This window comes from Lolium rigidum, chromosome 4 (genome assembly GCF_022539505.1).
Source record: "Lolium rigidum isolate FL_2022 chromosome 4, APGP_CSIRO_Lrig_0.1, whole genome shotgun sequence".
Lineage (NCBI taxonomy): Eukaryota > Viridiplantae > Streptophyta > Magnoliopsida > Poales > Poaceae > Lolium > Lolium rigidum.
In genome coordinates this window covers 122,512,696-122,530,879 of record NC_061511.1, presented here as the reverse complement: position 1 = coordinate 122,530,879, position 18,184 = coordinate 122,512,696, and the positions used below count along the sequence as shown (strand labels likewise).

At 49.4% G+C, this 18,184-nt stretch overlaps 1 protein-coding gene, 1 long non-coding RNA gene and 1 pseudogene across 2 annotated transcripts; all 3 read right to left on the bottom strand.

Annotated features, from left to right (window-relative positions):
* Positions 1–2,747: 2,747 nt before the first annotated feature.
* LOC124647465 lies at positions 2,748–6,115 on the bottom strand (annotated as a pseudogene).
* A 351-nt stretch (positions 6,116–6,466) lies between these two features.
* On the bottom strand, positions 6,467–8,921 carry LOC124705497. Its single transcript, XR_007004040.1, has 2 exons — positions 8,752–8,921; positions 6,467–6,795 (listed from the first exon to the last, which is right to left on the bottom strand). It is a non-coding gene; the product is annotated as an uncharacterized LOC124705497 (long non-coding RNA).
* Positions 8,922–9,345: 424 nt separating this feature from the next.
* LOC124705496 (heterogeneous nuclear ribonucleoprotein 1-like) lies at positions 9,346–11,411 on the bottom strand. Its single transcript, XM_047237204.1, has 2 exons — positions 11,064–11,411; positions 9,346–10,907 (listed from the first exon to the last, which is right to left on the bottom strand). The coding sequence occupies exons 1-2, from the start codon at positions 11,283–11,285 to the stop codon at positions 9,771–9,773; spliced, it is 1,359 nt and encodes a 452-aa protein (XP_047093160.1). The 5' UTR covers positions 11,286–11,411; the 3' UTR covers positions 9,346–9,770.
* Positions 11,412–18,184: the final 6,773 nt, after the last annotated feature.

Below are 18,184 nucleotides of genomic sequence, written 5' to 3'. Positions count from 1 at the left end.
GCGCGGTCGAGATCTCGTGTAGGGGGTGGTGGATTGGAACCTGCTCAGGGCGACGATTTGGGGATCCGACTCTGCTCTTTGCAGATGGAGGTCGCGGGTTACCGTTTGGAAGGATGGCTAGCTCAACGTTACCCAGTGTGTTTATGAGAGAGACCGATGCGGCGCCATCGGTTTCCTTTTAAAAAAAAAGGATCGTGTGATTTCGACTATCGGCAAAACGGCTGGTCTGGAAACGCTTCTTCAGTATTAAAAGAGGGTTTTTTAAAGAGCCGATTGTTCAAGGAGAGCCGATTGTTTGCATACCACTGATGCCATGTCACTAAATCTCGCTGCCTTCATTATCGGCATCATGGCTCCTCACTGCAAAATATGAAGAGACAAGAGGTACTGCAACGGTGATGCCACGACATGACCCGACGAGAGAGGAGCATGATGATTTTGGAAATAATATTTCCAAAACCAGGGGGGCATGTGTTATCACCAAGATTTGACCAAGTCAGCGGTGGGCCGCAGTCAAGATGGGCTTAAGGAAATATACGTGGAGAATTCTATGAATCGGCCTGTTGGGTTTAATTGCCCGTGTATCTCGTAACATATTAGATCTATTTTAGTTTAGAGATAGAATCTTAGTCGTGCACGGTTTAGTGCATGCCCACATTAGAAAGTCCCTCGGACTATAAATATGTACCTAGGGTTTATGGAATAAACAACAACTCACGTTCAACCCCAAAACAAACCAATCTCGGCGCATCGCCAACTCCTTCGTCTCGAGGGTTTCTATCGTGAGCGACATGTCGCCTAGATCGCATCTTGCGATCTAGGCAGCACAAGCCCCACGTTGTTCATGCGTTGCTCGTATCGAAGCGCTTTTGATGGCGAGCAACGTAGTTATCATTAGATGTGTTAGGGTTAGCATTGTTCTTCGTTTAAGCATGCTTACGTAGTGCGACTCTTGCATATCTAGCCGTCCTCACGCCTATCTCAGTGTGGGGGCGGCACCCCGCTTGATCATTATTTAGTAGATCTGGTCCGTTACGATTGCTCCTTGTTCTACAAGGATTAGTTTAATATCTGCAATAGTTTGGCCTTACAAAGGGGGAGGATCCTGTGGCACGTAGGGTGGCGTTCGCAAGTCCTAAACGGGATGTTCCTAGGATCAACTTCATGTTGGTTTTTTGGCCTTGTTTAGGATCGGCTTACGAGCACCGTGCGTGGCTATCTGGCCCAACCTCGGAGTAGGATGATCCGATTATGTGGTGAAAACCCTAAATCGTCGTAGATCTCATTAGCTTCATCTTGATCGAGCAGACCACCAAGTATTCGTACACCCCGTACGGATCATGGGTGGATCGGCTCTTTGAGCCGATTCACAGGATAACCCGAGAGCCGATCGAGGCTCGTATTTAACGTTTACATGTATGCCCCGGCAGAAACTAAGCGAGGCAATCTCATCACCTTCCCGACCAGGTATAGGTCGGGTGGCACGCCCTTGCACTTCGCAACGCCGCGTGTGACCGAAGAGCATTGCGGGCCGTCGTCGGAGGGGTCTCAGCCCAGCCGCAGCTCTAGGCTCCCCCGGCTCTACGCGTTGTTGACAAGGCCGCTGCCCGCCGGTGGGTTTTGGCAGTCAACACATTCTTACAATAATAGTACACTACACTACGTGTTATTCCATTTCAAACTATAATTACATCCTTCAGAGAATCTCACTCGCTCTACATGGTATGCTAATACAATGTTACCTGCTTAATTAGTAGAGTAAGATATACTACACTACATCACAAATGGCAACAGTAAAATTATGCATGTACAAATAAAATTAATGATCTAAAAGAACTCACCTTAATTTGTTTTTCCTTCTAGTACTTCATGCACTCAATCATCGACTCAATCACTAACTAAAGTTATGTTCTGTGCGCTCTTGGACGAGAAGAAAGAGGAGGAGAGCAGGCACGCTATAAGAACAATGGCATGGGCAGGTGCTCCTTTTAAAGCATGCGAAGCTAGCATTTTCAGTGGTCACGTTCACGTATCAGCGTTGCACGTTGCTTCATGTCTAAGAATCATAAAATCAGATTTCTGTACAATCACAATGTCTAGCAAAGCTAAAAGTGCACTGGTACCAAATAGGGTGAAACCGAATATATTTGGTGCCAAATAGTCTGAGAATCAGAGGCAACGCAGTCACACCCATCACTCTACTATCGTGGAAATCTGAGGCACTCACTACGTCAAAGTCAGTGTCCGGCACTGTCACAGCTGGTGGTAACACCCTGCCACCGCTGGTGGCAACAGCGCCAGGTTCCATAGATGAACGTCGACGCTAACAGCTGACCTAGCTGTCTAACGTGCCGCCACCGTCGAGGGCAGTAGAGTCCTGCCTCCACAACCAATGGCGGTCACATGTCACCCGGCCAGCGTGCTGCCACGATAGATTTAGCATTTACACTTATAAATGGCCCTTTCTAAGACTTCATTGGAGCAGGGTGATCCAATATGTCAAAATTTCGAATCCAACGGACAACAACATATACGAGACATGTCGTGCACGGGAGAATCGCCGCGAGATCATATACCACTCAAATAGAGTGATCGCTGGTGCACTTTACTCTTCTTTTTAAATATGCTAATGAGCTTACACTGTGACCTTACTAAATGACGAGGACTGCCAGGGGCTTTGGAACTGCAAAAATAACGGACTAAGAAAAAGTAGAGCTTAACTCATTCCGTCGAGCAATTGACCTGCATCACCGCCGCTTGGCGAGCTGGAAGGTCCGCTTCAAGAATTGGTTGGCGACCTCGTCGTCGCGGTGGCACAGCACTCGAAGGATTGTGTTCGGGTCGGCGGGATTCCACTGCCTCGACGCCGACGGCACGGGTGTCCCACCGCCGCCAGCATCGTCGTATTCACGTGCGCCGGCGATGGACTCGGACGTGGCGGCGCCGAACGCGCCGATGAGGTGCTCCGTAGACCGTGCCATGAGCTCAACGACGCCCTCCGAGGTCTCCGCTTCCCGCGCAACCACCTCCTCCGGGACCAGGCCCTCCCCGCACGTGCAGAAGGCGCGCTTCAGGCTCCGAAAGTCCTCGTCCACCATGCCGTGGTCCGCCCTCGTGAAGCTCCGGTCGTTGCCGCCGGCGAGGAGGACCATCAGGAACGCCTGGAACGAGGCCTTCATCACCTCCCGCACCGCCACCGGCTGCGCGTGGTCGGCCAACACGGACACGAGGAACGACAGGTTCTGCTTCAGCGCCCGCAGCGCCGGCCGGATGCGCGTGTCGGCGACGTTGCGGACGTAGAGGCCGTGGTAGAAGGTGTGGCGCGAGTCCAGGAAGATGAGCCGGTACGCGGCCACCTCGGCGACGTGGGACACCGCCGACTGCGCCGCGGCTCGGGTGCGGTCGAAGTGGACGGACGCCGCGACGCGGTTGCCGCCGGGGGCAGCTGCCGGCGAGGCGCCCCCGCCGCCGCGCGCGCAGGACGCCGAGGAGAGCGACTTGTCGATGGCCTGGACGTGGGTGAGGACGTAGTGGAGCGTGTTGAGGCGGACGTAGAGGCGCTGCGTGCCGCGGCTGATGGACGGCCGTGGGGTGTGCTGCGAGGCGCCGGCGCGCGGGCTGCCCTCCGGCGCCTGGCACGTCGGCAGCACCGCCTTCTTCCACAGCCTGAAGAAGCCCGAGTCCTGGTTGCACCTCGTCAGCGCCGGGAGGGGAGGGACGTAGCTCTGCTTCGACCCTGCGTTCGGATTGTTGAAACGATGATCAGTATATCATGGCGCACCAAGCAATAGCCTCAGAATTACCAGTCGCATCTGTTTACCGCATGATGCGACGAAGGAGATGTATTCCTGGAAGATTGACTCGAGGCCGTCGACGAGTTGCTGGAGCACGTCGTCTTTCGCGGTTGCCGGGATATCGGAGAATTCGTCTATTGTCGCACCGGCGAGCTTCATCAGCTCTATAGCCGACCCTGGGTAGGGCTCCTCCTTGGACTTGGGTATCCAGCTCTATATACAAACATTGCAACATAATTCTTGTCAGATGGACATTTTGAGCCTGACATCATCCATGGAGGAGCTCGAAACTCGAAAGCATTGCTACCTCAGTTTCTTTGGCTCGGAGGAGGCAGTCCCTGCCGATCCTAAGCCTGTCGTCCATCCAAGCCTTGAGCAAGCCCATGACGACGGACTCCACCTCGTAGGGCTCCATGTCGCCGACGACGGCCTTGGCCCGGTCGTCATGGCAGTCCGCGGCGTCCTCGGCGGTCATCTGCGCCAGGGCCTTCTCCAGCCGGCTCGCCGAGTGAAGCACGCGCACGAGCTCCTCCGTGAGGATGGTGATCTTGCCCAGGTACCGTCTCAGCACCACGCCGAAGCAACCGTGCAGGGTGACCGCCGCGACCGCTACCGGGGCCGGGTGCAGCCGCCTCAGCAGCGGGCTGAAGCTCCTGCGCTCGAACGTGGCCAGCTGTTCCGTGTCCTTGGCCAGCCGAGTCAGCACCACGCCGGGGTCGTTGTCACGGTTAGCTATCAGACTGTCGGACATGCCCATGCCGTTCTCGAGAATCTGGAACCAGACATCTCGTATCAAATTCTGCGAGACTAGGTACTCCTAAATGGAGTTGTAATGTTGAAGCACGAGCTCACTTTGGTGAAGGCGTTCTTCATCGAACACCTGATGTAGTAATCGACGCGGTCGGCGGGGAAGTTCCCGGTGCCGATGTATTCGCGGTCGGCGACGATCTTGCCGGCGCCAAGCGCCACGGACAGCAGGATCTCCATGCCCTCCGTGGCGCTGCTGCCGCCGATGTCTTTCTCGTACCTGTCGTGGTAGTCCAGCAACCGCTTCTCGGACCACTCCTGCATCTTCCCGAGGGCGCCGATGAGCACCTTGGCGTACACCGGGTCACGGGATTGGGACTCGCGGCTCCCCTGCTTGGCGTCGGCGGCCACATCGGCGAGCAAGGTGAGCGCGGCCGCCACGAGGTCCGGCTCGACCTGGCCGGTCACCACGTACTGCTGGAAGAAGACCCATGCGAAGCACACGTTGTGCACCGCCCTGCCGACGCCGAGAATCGGCCACGTCTTCTTGATGAGCTCCAGCAGCTCGTCCACCTCGTCCAGCACCACGGTGGGCTCCCTGTGGTCGAAGACGCTCTGGAGGAGCGAGACGTAGAGGAGGACGTTGAGCGGGTAGCCGTCGGCCCAGTGGCACGCGTCGCTGCCGCTGCCGGGGCGCCAGGCGAGGGCGTGCACGGCGTTGGTGAGAGCGCGCATCGCCTCGGAGCCCTTGCCCGTGTCGATGGCGCGGATCTCGGTGGCGCGCATGACCTCGCGGAACCGGAGCACGGCGGCGTGCAGGCGGTCGAGCGGGAGGGAGGGTGCAGGATGAGACCGGCCTCCAGGAGCTTGATCTGCCGGAACTGCCACTGGTGGTACTCCTCCACGTCGGAGAACTCGGACGGCTTCAGCTGCCGGAGGAGCTCCAGTGGGAGGACGATGGAATCGGGCCTCTTTCCTACCTGTGCAAGTCAATCAACCAGCAGAATCAATCGCATCGATCAGGGCATGAGCGTGACTGAAAATGGTGCATGTGTAGACGCATGCGTACCGACCTGGCCGACGACGGCGCGCATGAGCGTCCGGCGAAGACGCGCGTCGCTGTGCTCGGTGACCCGCATCTGCTGCCGCATGATCTCCGCCGACGTCATCGGCCGCCGTGCCCGTCCAGGCGAGGACGGGCCTGACGACTGGCTCAGAGTGCGCATCATCGTCGGCGCGGACCGCCTAGGCTTGAGCCCTAGAGCCTTCTTGACCCTGCTGCTCATGACGCCACTCCCGCCCCTCGACCCAGCCACCGGCGAGGACACCTCCATCTCCGACGAGCCACCGCCACGCGCGCTGGTGCTTGACGCCGCGGCACCGCCGGAGGAGCGGCAGGACATGAAGAAGATCTCGTAGGCGGTCTCGCGAAGCTCCACGAGGCCGAGGGCGTCGATGCCGCCGAAAGGGCAGTCTAGGTCGGCTGCAGCAAAGTCGAGCTCGGTGGCGTCGGACGACCGCGTCGCCGAGGAGCTCGCGGAACGCGACCGCTGGTGACGCCCCATTGTCCCCATGGTCACGCCTCCACTGTGTTCCGGTCGGCCGAGCCAAGCGAGCTAGCTCAAAGCGCCGGCTGGCTGGCTGGCGACGTCCACCTCCCGGCCACTCGATGGAGAGGCCGGAGACACGCCCGGACAAGCAAGAATGGGAAGACCCAGGAAGCTATTTTTGTGCCGTGATTAGAGGGGAACCAGGAGGAGCAGGAGCTTGTTTTGCACGTTATTTTGTAGCGTTTGTGTCCATTGTTCAACCATGTACCATGCTGACATGCTCTATTCCAGCAACGGCTCAACCCCTACACGTCTACACCGCCTTCAGTTATGGCAAACTTGTAAAATTCAAACGCAAGCCTTGAATATTGCAAATGAGTCACTTCAAGATTAAATTTTATTTTAGAGATGTTTGACATCAAAGCTTTCTAAACGACACATCATGGAAAATCATTAACCGATGTGTCCTTCCTTGAAGGGACAACATAAATTTGACTCATGGCATGCAGAGCCTGGTTGCTTGTTCTGACAAGTACAGCTTGTATGGGAGAATTGACATCTGAATTTCAAGGAAACAAATCCACATGTAAGGAGGACCCAGTGACATCCTCCAAATCTCGTGTTACTGACCAATAACTGGAATATACTGATGTCTTCTCATGAAATGAACTCTGATACCTTCAGCAACATCTCCACCTGTTGACCTGTCCAGCAATCATATTGTCAGGCAGTATTACACTCGAAATGAACGATCCTGCAGTACACATCAACCACCCTGGGATTTCCAATAACTAGATATGCACAATGAACATAGCAAAGATGAGAAATCAATTTAGTAGTACTACTTAGAATGCCAAGCAGGAACCGTCACTGGATTTCACAAATAAAAATTCATCAAAGAAGTTTGGACATCTGCTACTTGACTAAAATCCGCTATATACATGGATTAACACTATTTTTTTCTTCTGTCAAGTTTCAGTTTGCGTATGTGACCTAAGTATGTGTTGTATATTGTCTTTACCAGTATACTACAAAGGACAAATAACAGTTAATGATGGATGCAAAATTACGAGGAAATATCCATGATAACAGCCAAATGGTGGGATCTCTAATTTTCTAGAGTTGGAAGCTTCAATGCCTGGTTTTGAGCAAATATGAAAATTACATCAACAATCATTGTAATCAATATGCATGTTATTTTTTTGTTAGAAATACATAACTAAGACACAAAGTTATGCCTGTGGTACAACAGCCCAATTTTCAATGAAATAAAAGGAGGACAGGCATGGCACCACATTATGACTCGTGGTGTACTACAAAAACGCCCCAACCATGGTTCTGGAATACTTCGGTTTTACAAAAATCAAGCTGCCAAGCAGAGCCTTAACTTTTAGGTGACTAAACCAGGTACGTATTGGTGCTAACGCCCCTAGAGCGAAATCTGGCCTTAAACCCCTGAGTGTGCAACACCTCAGAAGCTAGTTATACTGGTTACCAAGTCCATGTAAAAAAAAAACTGATCATAAATTAGAAACCATGCTGGTTTTGAGAAGGCTGTGATTTACTCCATTAAAAATAATGATGAAGTTACTATTACGTGATCTCATACTATGTAATAAAAGTGTAGCCATCACAAGCAGACATATACGGAGCTAATAAAGCAACAAAACTTCGCTAACAAGGCATGTGGTCACATAAGAAAAATTTGTATAATATGCCCTAGCACACGTCGTACATGTTATATTCATCATGGCTACAAAGGGAGGCCTCTAGACACTAAAACATTAACCTATACATGCAATGCTGCACTAAATAAGATTCTGGTGTGATGGAGCATGATTTGAGTTTATTTTCATGAACGCAGGCACTATATGCTACTGTATGAAACGTATACTACAGATAAACCAATAACTAGGCTACAATATTGGTAAGTATATTCATAAACAGATTTCCTACTTTCTATGTATCCTCATTATATCAAAATCAGTAGCTGAGCAGTGCATAGTCTAGTCAACCAGTAAATCACCAAAGATTTCTATGTCGGCATATAAGGCAATTGGAGTGCTATTCCGGGCAAGAAATCTATTTGACACATAAAAAGACAGCATGACTTTGGTATACAGGTATGGGTAGAGCTTAAATCCTAAAAATAAACAAAGGGCTTTCTCAGAAAATAAATAAATAGATAGGGGCAAGAAAGGTATGGATATTGAACCTTTTGTGTAAGGGTGTAAGGTTGATTCTCTTGAGCCAGGAACTAAATAGTGCCGTGAATCCAGTAATAGAACAGCAGAAACGATTGTTAAAACAATTGCTAGCGCTGGCAAAAGAATGGTGTTTTTTGCTCCTTTTTTATCGTGCAACTTATTAGATTTCCAAGTGTTATAAATGTGTGAGGAAGGTAAATAAATACATGGTGTAAGACTGGAATCGTCACTTTCAAATCAACATGTTTTTTAGTTGCTACAGGGTCAAGCTATACCTTCAGGAAGATATTGGTGGCCAAAGTAGAGAAGGCTTTATTTGAGTGTTCCCATAGTGAAACTGGTGAACATTTTTTTAGGACCAGGGTATATCAAAGCGCTCCCGCTAGGAAAAACAACGTTGAAAAAGACTTCCCGAACAAAACTGAAAGAAAATGAATCTTTATTTCCACGTACCATCTTGTAGCACAGCACAAGATCCTCAAGAAAATGAAGCACATAAAAAGCTAGTGGCTTGCATTCTGTGCCTGTGTCAATGCTCCAAAACTGCAACTTCTCATCAGCTCATCAAGCAAAATCAGCGGGTTTCGGATGCCCATTCTCACTCTCACTTGGACATGATTAAAAAGGAATAGCATCCTGTGCCACCTGTACAGAAAGGAAACGAAGGAGGAAGGAAAATTATTTTACTTGCCAAATGCCTCGCTACTTTACTCTAGGGATTCTACCTGTACATCATTCATCAAGTAGCATCACAGATTTCTCTGCATCTACACTACCTTAGAAGTTGCTGCTACCATCTTGATGCTAATAAGCTTTTTATTGCTGCTCAGGTAATATCAAAATTTAAGGCCAAAAGGCTTGAAGGATTACGGTTCCCTCTACTATGCCGAGCAAATATTAGAAGCATACTTACAGCTTCATACAAAGGGTGTAACATACCAGTTACATACAGAAGCATACTACACTTGAACATCTGTTGGAATCAGCTATAGTATCAAACCTCTATCAGTGCATACTTTCAGGTTTCGCATCAAGCACAGCACCACATATCAACACAACCACCAAGGATAAAATTTCTGATTTAGATAGATAGATAGAGAGAGTACCAAGCATAAATACTACAGTCAAACACAAATATATGATTCTGCCGAACAGAGATACAACTAGATAATTTGGTCCATACGCAGTGAAGCTACTCTAGCTTTAAACTAGAGATTAAGCAACCTGAAACTCCACTCATGACAAAGCACACCGAAGGATAAGCTAAACTTAAATAAAGCATTATAAAGATACAGCTACTCGACATAATAGCTACTTATTGACTAGAAGTTCTAGTAGTAAGCCACGAGAGGATCAAGCATTCCAACCAGGAGAAATGCTGATGCAACCAGCAGAATGGACGATCTTCAGGAGGACGAGAGCAAAGCCCAAATGCGCTGGTTCACTTGATAGACATTATAATGGCCTCCCTCTTACTGAGCAACCCTAGGCTGCATACCACCATAACCGCTGCCATAATTTGATTGGCCTTCAGAAGCTCCATTGACTGAAGCACCAAATCCTCCGCCCTGTGAAGGATCAGCCCACGCATTTGGATATCCAGAGTTGCCATTCGCACTTCCATATCCAGCACCATACCCAGATGCTGCAGCAGCAGCAGGATTGCCAGCACCATCTCCACGTGCCCCATAAGCACCATATCCTCCATGATTACCATATGATGCATCCCCTCCGTATCCACCATAACCATATCCCTGGTTTCCATAACCTGCAGCTGCACCAGGTGCCTGACTAGTGGGTGCATTTCCACCAGCAGAAGAAGTATTCCAAGCGCCATACCCTGCATTGCCAGCATAGCCCCCAGTGCCATAACCAGACGGAGCTTGACTGCCCCAGGGTCCTCTGTTAGTCCCTGGGGGGCCTCCCTGGTAAGCAGAAGCAGCAGAACTTGGATTGCCATAAGCACCAGCATACGCAGAAGGAACGCCTCCATATCCTGCAGACCCATAGTTTCCATATGTGGTTCCAGGATTGGCAGGTCCGTATCCATATCCAGTTGGAGCAGCACCATAACCTCCAGCACCATAGCCCGGATAGCCACCACTGCCCTGCTGCGCCTGAGCATACCTGCTAGCATCACCTCTGCCATCATAGCTGCTAGCGTTGGAGTTAGGACCACTGTTACTATGAAAGCCCCCACCTCCCATGGAGCGCCCGCCGCCGCCAGAGCCAGGGTTTGCCTCTCGTGGCAGCGCGCGCTTCACCTCTACCATCTTTCCACCGAGATCATGGAAGGTCTTGTGCAGCACACGGTCAACGGCATCCTCCGAGTCGAAGGTGATGAAGCCAAACCCCCGGGGACGCTGTGTGGTCTGGTCATACATCACCACAACATCAGTGACAGAGCCAAAGGTCTGGAAGTACTGGCGGAACTCTTCATCTGTCAGAGTGGAGGGCAGTCCACCCACGAAGATCTTCTTCGTCCTAGCACCACCGGCGTCACCGCCACCACCACCACCTCCTCCGCCCCCAGCGTTCCTTCCCGCGCTAGGGTTCACCGCCTTGGAAGCCTGCTGCTCCTCACGGGAGAGCGCACGCTTCACATCGACCTGAAACAACAAAATCACAACGCCCACGACGCTTGAGCACTTGAGAGATTAGGCCGCAGCGGCTGGGTAGATCGGAAGGCGGCCGAAGGGAATATTCCACAGGAATATCCCGCTAGGGTTTGGGTGGGGGAAAACCAAGGGAGGGAGAGTCGGTACCGTGCGGCCGTCGAGGGTGTGGGGCTCTAGGAGTGCGGCGTCGACGGAGGCGGGGTCGGTGTAAACTACGAAACCGAAGCCCCGGGGGCGGCCGGTGAGCTTGTCGCGCATGACGGCGGCCTGCGAGACCTCGCCGAAGGTAGAGAAGTGCTCCTGCAGCTTCTCCTCCGTCGTCTCCCACGAGATGCCGCCGATGAAGAGCTTGCCCTGGTCCGACTCCATCTCCGCCTCCTCGCGCCGCTCGTCGGATTCGCTAGCGCTCGGGTGCGGGAGGGAGGCGATGGGGGAGAGAGAGGGGAATTGGGGATTTCGGCTCCGGGTGTAGATTTGGGAGGGGGCCGACGGGGGTTTGGGGATATTTTAGGGCGCCTGCGGGCGGGGTGGGGGGCCCTGGACGAATCGGTGGGCGTAGGGTTTCTACTTTCTTTCTCTTGGGGCTTTGGAGTCCTGTTCTTCTATGGGCCGAATTGTGAAGTTTGGACAAGTTCTTAAGCATCTCCATTTAGGTCCCTAAAGGCCCCCAAACGGGTTTTTGGGAGTGCCGGCGCCGAATTTTGCGCGACCAGACGCCCCCTCCTCCCTCCCCCAAAATAGTTTTGGCATCGGTGTGTGCACTATTTATCCGGTGTCCCCAGGCTAAACCCAATCCGGAGGGATGGCCATAATGATCCATGTGTATTATACGAATATATAAAGTCGTTGAACCGCAAACGTCGAGTCAGACTTCGATACCAAACTTGTTCGAGATGTGATAATCGGTATCATCGTACCTAGTTCGATCTCCTTACCGACAATACTATTCAACTCATTCCCGTGTGATTCATCCTCGTGACCTAGTCACATGTTGCAATGTTATGGATGTAATCTAACCGAGTGGGCCCAAGTATCTGGCGTCACACGGATGAATAAATCCCGCTCTTGATACATACGACTACACCCATCCCTTCGGAATACCCAATGTACACCTTTATGATCATCCTATTATGGTGTGACAATTGATGTAGTCAAAGCAAAGATCCGGTGATAGTAATTAGATATGATCTCACGGTCTAAGAACTAGGTTACTACGCTTTCATAACTATCGCAACGATGAACTCTTGTGTCTTGATCGTGTTGCAATACTTATATTGGGGATGGTCATCATATTATTCACCCAATTATACAATCACATTGCAAACTGACATATGTGTCCATGATCGGGAACCTCGATCATATGTTGGCCACAATGAGCTAATTCGCATAAAACTTGCTAAACTCTGGTTTGTTTACATACCACACGTGTACCAGTTGTTCCGATTGATACAGTTATAGCATAGCATGAAACTTATCATGAACTATGATATACAATAATAAATATTTTTTACTATTTGCCTATATGGCACCATATCCAGCAGTCTCCCACTTACACTAGGATATAAATAATCTAGTTGCGCACATTTGTTTACTAATCATAACACCATATATCATATGTGCTATTGATGATGCTTGCTCGTGGAAAAGGTTGTTAACAGCCTCAATCTCTTTAGATCTGTATGTTCTTTGCAAATCGTAAATGTCAACCTATTTGACATACCCTATCATCAAAATCATAATTTTGTAATTATAAGTTTGGTAGTACAGTAAGACTTTCCTCATGTGTTTACAATGACGCATTGTCAATCAACTTGACTTTCGTGTGGTCATGTACACTAGGAATCACACTCACCTGAAAGTCGAACTTTCTCAACCAAACTATAAATATAGATTTAATCGATAGTGCATTGCATGCTACTTCGATGTCTATCCATGTTTCTTTCAGTTTTTGGCTTTTTATCAGTGGGAGATTTCCAATCTTCTAGGTCAACACAATTTGCACCATCTAAACAACTTATGGTCAAGTTTACCGTCCTTTACGGATTTAGAAAAAATATTCCTAGTTCTCACCAGACACTGAAAACACAAACTTAAAACTATGTTTAGTGATTAACTCGGAAATCACTTCAGAACATGTTCATTTGGCCAAGAACTTGGATCACATTATGTCGTGTATACAATGTGGTTTAATGATAGAACCTTAGGACTCATGCATAACGGGATGTAACCGCATCCCTTTTCTCTCATGTAACCAATTATCGTACCACCGAGATCAACTCAATGCTTCACATAGTTATACAAGTAAGAACCCCTTCTTAGCTTGTTCTATTCTGAACTTCTTCATAATCTAAACTAGGAAACTATCTTGACTTAATGTTTTTAAACATATTGGTCCATCTTGATAGACCTTTTAATGTTTTAATTTCCAACTTCATTGATAGAATATTATTAAGAATGTTATCAAGCTCCCACTCATATATGCTAGCCACGTATATAACTATATAAGATCATGGAAAACACGCTCATCTCCCACTCAAAATATGTCAATCACATATGAGCATAGGAAACTCATCACTTAGCTCCCACTCAACTTGTGTCATCTCCGAATGATGACTGGGAAAAGCTACATAGCTCCCACTCAACGTATTGCAAATGCATGTCTTCTCGATATCTTGGGTGATCCCAAAGTCTTCTTTAATAGAGATATTGAAGGAGATGCAAGTTTTGACAAACTTTTATGAATTCGTGAATTGTATTAATTGCTAGTTAAAATCCTAATGACTCAAGCATCCCTACATTTTAACCTTTTGAATTTGCCAAAACATCCTTTGTGACAAATCGAGTTTTATGTCTTTCTTAAAGTTTCATTTCTTCTAAGGAAGATCAAGTAGCATATTTACTTAATAATATCAAGTATCAAAATACCTTGTAATCTTAAATGTAACTCATTTTAGGATTTCATGACTTCTAAGTCATTTCTCGTATTTAGGTCCATCATCGCTTCTTTGTAGTTCGTAGGTATGTCTTATTCCAAGACAAGTGAATCATGAATATACTTCCGCGAAGAGGCAGAATGTATTCTTGAATCCTACTCACTTTAGTAAAACTTTAATTCAAATGTCATGACCATTATCATTATGCCTTTCCTCTATTAGTAGAGCTTGCTTCCCGGAACACATTCTATTGCGCCACTCTAGCATATGGAGGTAAGGTCAACTACCTTGGTTTAGTTTTACTTTCTTTCATCAACATCCTTAACGAGAACCACTTTATCGGGAAGGTACCACATTTGGCATTATAAGCTTTGCCCCTTTGGTTTTGTGGAATATGTCACATAGGATCTCGCCGCCATTGTGAGATCCGAAGCTGCGTAACTCGTCTGATCCCGTCCTGGTGACTCTTCGCCCTATGTCTCCCCTCTCTCTCCCCTCCGTGAGGATCCCCTCACCGAAGCACCGTCGAATATGCAATGGCACTTTGAAAAGTGCCCTAGGCAGTGTAGGGGTTCGTAGCATAGACAACAAAAAAATTCTACCGCAAGAACGAATAAAACCAAGATCCAATCTAGGCAAAAGCCAAGATCTGATCAACTAGATCTATGCAACGACATAGATCGGATCTACATACCCTTGAAGATCCAAACAGGTAACGAGATCAGATCTCGTGGATGATGTAGTCGTACTCTTGCTGAACTCAAGTTCGAGATGAAGTCCTTCCAGTGCTGCAAGCGGGCAACACTTCCGTACTCAGTCACATGTACAGTGTCGATGAAGACGTCCTCTCCCCGTTCCAGCGGGCAGCAGATGTAGTAGATCCTTCTCGGAATGCTAGCAGCACTACGGCATGGTGGTGGTGGAGAATAATTCCTGCAAGGCTTCCCCAAGCCGGTGCATGAGTAAGGAAGGAGAGAGGGTGACGGCTAGGGTTTCAAGGGAAGGAGTGGGTTATGCACCCTTCCCCCTCCCCTCTTTATATAGGGGGTGTGTCTAGGGATCCCTTGGCCCCTACTCCACCTCCTAGGGCTGGCCCACAAAGAGAGGGGAAACTTGCCCCTCAAGTTTGGGAAATTAACTTGCCCCTCAAGTTTGCTTTTGATTTTAGGGATTTTATTTATCCTTGGGGGGTTGGCTGGCTAGGCCTTTTAGGGCATGGTGCGCCCAGCCCATTAAGGCTAGGCAGCACCCCTTTGGCCCATGTGGCCCCTCTCGGGGTGGTAAGCCCACCGGCGGCTGATGACCCACAAGTATAGGGGGTGTATCGTAGTACTTTCGATAAATAAGAGTGTCGAACCCAACGAGGAGCAGAAGGTGTTGACAAACAGTTTCGATGAAGGATTCACTGTAAATGCTCACAGACAAGTATTCAGGGGGTTTTATATAGCGTATAAATAAAGTACAAGTAAATAAAATGCGAGAGTAATAGTTGCAACGAGTGGCCCAATCCTTTTAGGACAAAGGACAAGCCGGTTTGTTTACTTATGATGACCAAACGTTCTTGAGGACACACGGGAATTTAGTCTAGTGCTTTCGCTTCATATAGTTGATTAATCTTCATTGTTTTGATAAGTGTTGTGTGGGTGAACCTATGCTAATGCATCGCCCTTCCTAGGACTAATACATACTTGTGATTATACCCCTTGCAAGCATCCGCAAATACAAGAAAGTAATTAAGATAAATCTAACCACAACCTTAAACTCTGAGATCCTGCTATCCCTCCCGCATCGATATACCAACGGGGTTCAGAGTTGCTGTCACTCCGGCAACCCCACAATTAGCAAACGAATACAAGATGCATTCCCCTAGGCCCATAAAGGTGAAGTATCATGTAGTCGACGTTCACATGACACCACTAGAAGAATAACACCACAACTTAAATATCAAACCATTAAATATTACTCAACATAGTTCACTACTAACATTTAGACTTCACCCATGTCCTCAAGAACTCGACGAACTACTCACGAGACATCATATGGAACATGATCAGAGGTGATATGATGATGAATAACAATCTGAACATAAACCTTGGTTCAATGGTTTCACTCAATAGCATCAATAACAAGGAGTAATCAATACCGGGAGAGTTTCCCCTATGAAATAATCAAGATTCAACCCTAGATGTTACAGCGGTGACGAGGTGCAGCGGTGGAGGTGACGGTGGTGGAGATGATGGTGATGATGATCCCAATGAAGTCCAGCTCGATGACGGTGACGATGGCGTCGATTTCCGCCCTCCGGAGGGAATTTCCCGCTGGATTTCAGCCTGCCGAGAGCTCTTTTCTCTCTGGTGTTTTCCGCCCCGCAGAGGCGGCTGTGTCTCCTCGTGATTATCCCCCGTACCTTAGGTTTTCGGGTAGATGAAGTACGCGAAAGAGAGGCGGCCGAGGGGGGCTGTGGGCCCCTGTTGACTGCCAAAGCCCACCGGCGGGCAGCGGCCTTGTCAACACCGTAGAGCCGGGAAGAGCCTAGAGCTGCGGCTGGCTAAGACCCCTCCGAGCGACGGCCCGCAATGCTCTTCTGGTCACACGCGGCGATGCAAAGTGCAAGGGCGTGCCACCTGACCTATACCTGGCCAGGAAGGTGATGGGGATGCCTCGCTAAGTTTCCTGCAGGGCATACATGTAAACGTTAAATACGAGCCTCGATCGGCTCTCAGGTTATCCTGTGAATCGGCTCAAAGAGCCGATCCACCCATGATTCGTACGGGGTGCACGAATACTTGGTGGTCCTGCTTGATCAAGATAGAGCTAATGAGATCTACGACGATTTAGGGTTTTCACCGCATAATCGGATCATCCTACTCCAGGTTGGGCCTCGCGGCCACGCACGATGCTCGTAAGCCGATCCTAAACAAGGCCTAAAAACCAACATGAAGTTGATCCTGGAACATCCTCGTTTAGGACTTGCGAACGCCACCCTACGTGCCACCGGATCCTCCCCCCTTTGTAAGGCCTAACTATTGCAGTATATTAAACTAATCCTTGTAGAACAAGGAGCAATCGTAACGGATCGGATCTACTAAATAATGATCAAGCGGGTGCCGCCCCCACACCCGAGACAGGCGTGAGGGCGGCTAGATATGCAAGGGTTGCACTACGTAAGCATGCTTTAACGAAGAACAATGCTAACCCTAACACACCTAATGATAACTACGTTGCTCGCCATCAAAAGCGCTTCAGTACGAGCAACGCATGAACAACGTGGCTTAGGCTGCCTAGATCGCAAGATGCGATCTAGGCAAGCATGTCGCTTACCCGATAGAAACCCTCGAGACGAAGGAGTTGGCGATGCGCCGAGATTGGTTTGTTTGGGGTTGAACGTGAGTTGTTGTTTATTCCATAAACCCTAGGTACATATTTATAGTCCAGCGGACTTTCTACCGTGGGAATATCCCCACCGTACACGAGACAAACTCTAACTTTTAATCCACAACGCAATCTACTATAAAAAGATACATGGGTAAACTAGCCCAAATTCTCCATATAAGGCCGCCTCAGAAATCTTCCACGTGTAATCTTCCAAGCCCATCTCTCTCGCGGCCTACCTCCCGATTTGACCAAAATCTCGGTGATAACACATGCCCCCTGGTTTTGGCAATGATAATTCCAAAACCACTCGTTTTTCCTTCGAAGGGTCATGTCATGGCAGAGCAGTAGCCGTTACAAAGATCCGTCATCATTATGCCCCGTCTTCTCGCCTTCTCTACAAATTCCGACAGCTTTGGCGTCGATTCCTTGGAAGCCGTAATGGCATTAAACCTTCACCAGATTTCTCATTACTTAACCGTGCCGACCGGTTAGCTCTCTTTATCCTCTATTCCATCCCAGCCATCGGCACCAAAAAACCCTCTCCTCCTCGTAGCAATGTCTTCCTCTTCCTCTTCCTTCTCAAAACTCTTCCCCCAATCTTCGCCGAAGAAGAAGAACGAAGACAGCCTCTCCACCCCGCAAGTGAATCCCTTCTCCTCCGACAAGGAGGAGAAAGAAGGAGAAGCAGCCGAAGGCCAAGGCCTCCCCTCCGCCAAGCTCCCGCCGAAGAAGCGCTCCCGCATGTGGGCGGACAGCGAGGACGAAGATGATGACGAAGAGGAAGAGCAGGAGGATGACTCCTCCTCCTCCATCGGGTATCCGCCGACCAAGCGCTTCCGCTCCCGGGCGGACAGCGAGGATGATGATGATGACGAGGAGGAAGAGGCTCCGGCCAAGGGCTGGGGCAGCAGCGACGAGGAGCTCCTCGGGAGCAGCGCCGACGACGTCGACGGCGGCGAT

What these genes read in the sequence shown, in the direction of transcription:
- LOC124705496 (XM_047237204.1), bottom strand. Translation starts at nt 11,285, where the DNA reads ATGGAGTCGGACCAGGGCAAGCTCTTCATCGGCGGCATCTCGTGGGAG. An exon ending in ACACCCTCGACGGCCGCACG is followed by an intron (nt 10,908 to 11,063) that starts GTACCGACTCTC and finishes TTGTTGTTTCAG; the next exon opens with GTCGATGTGAAGCGTGCGCT.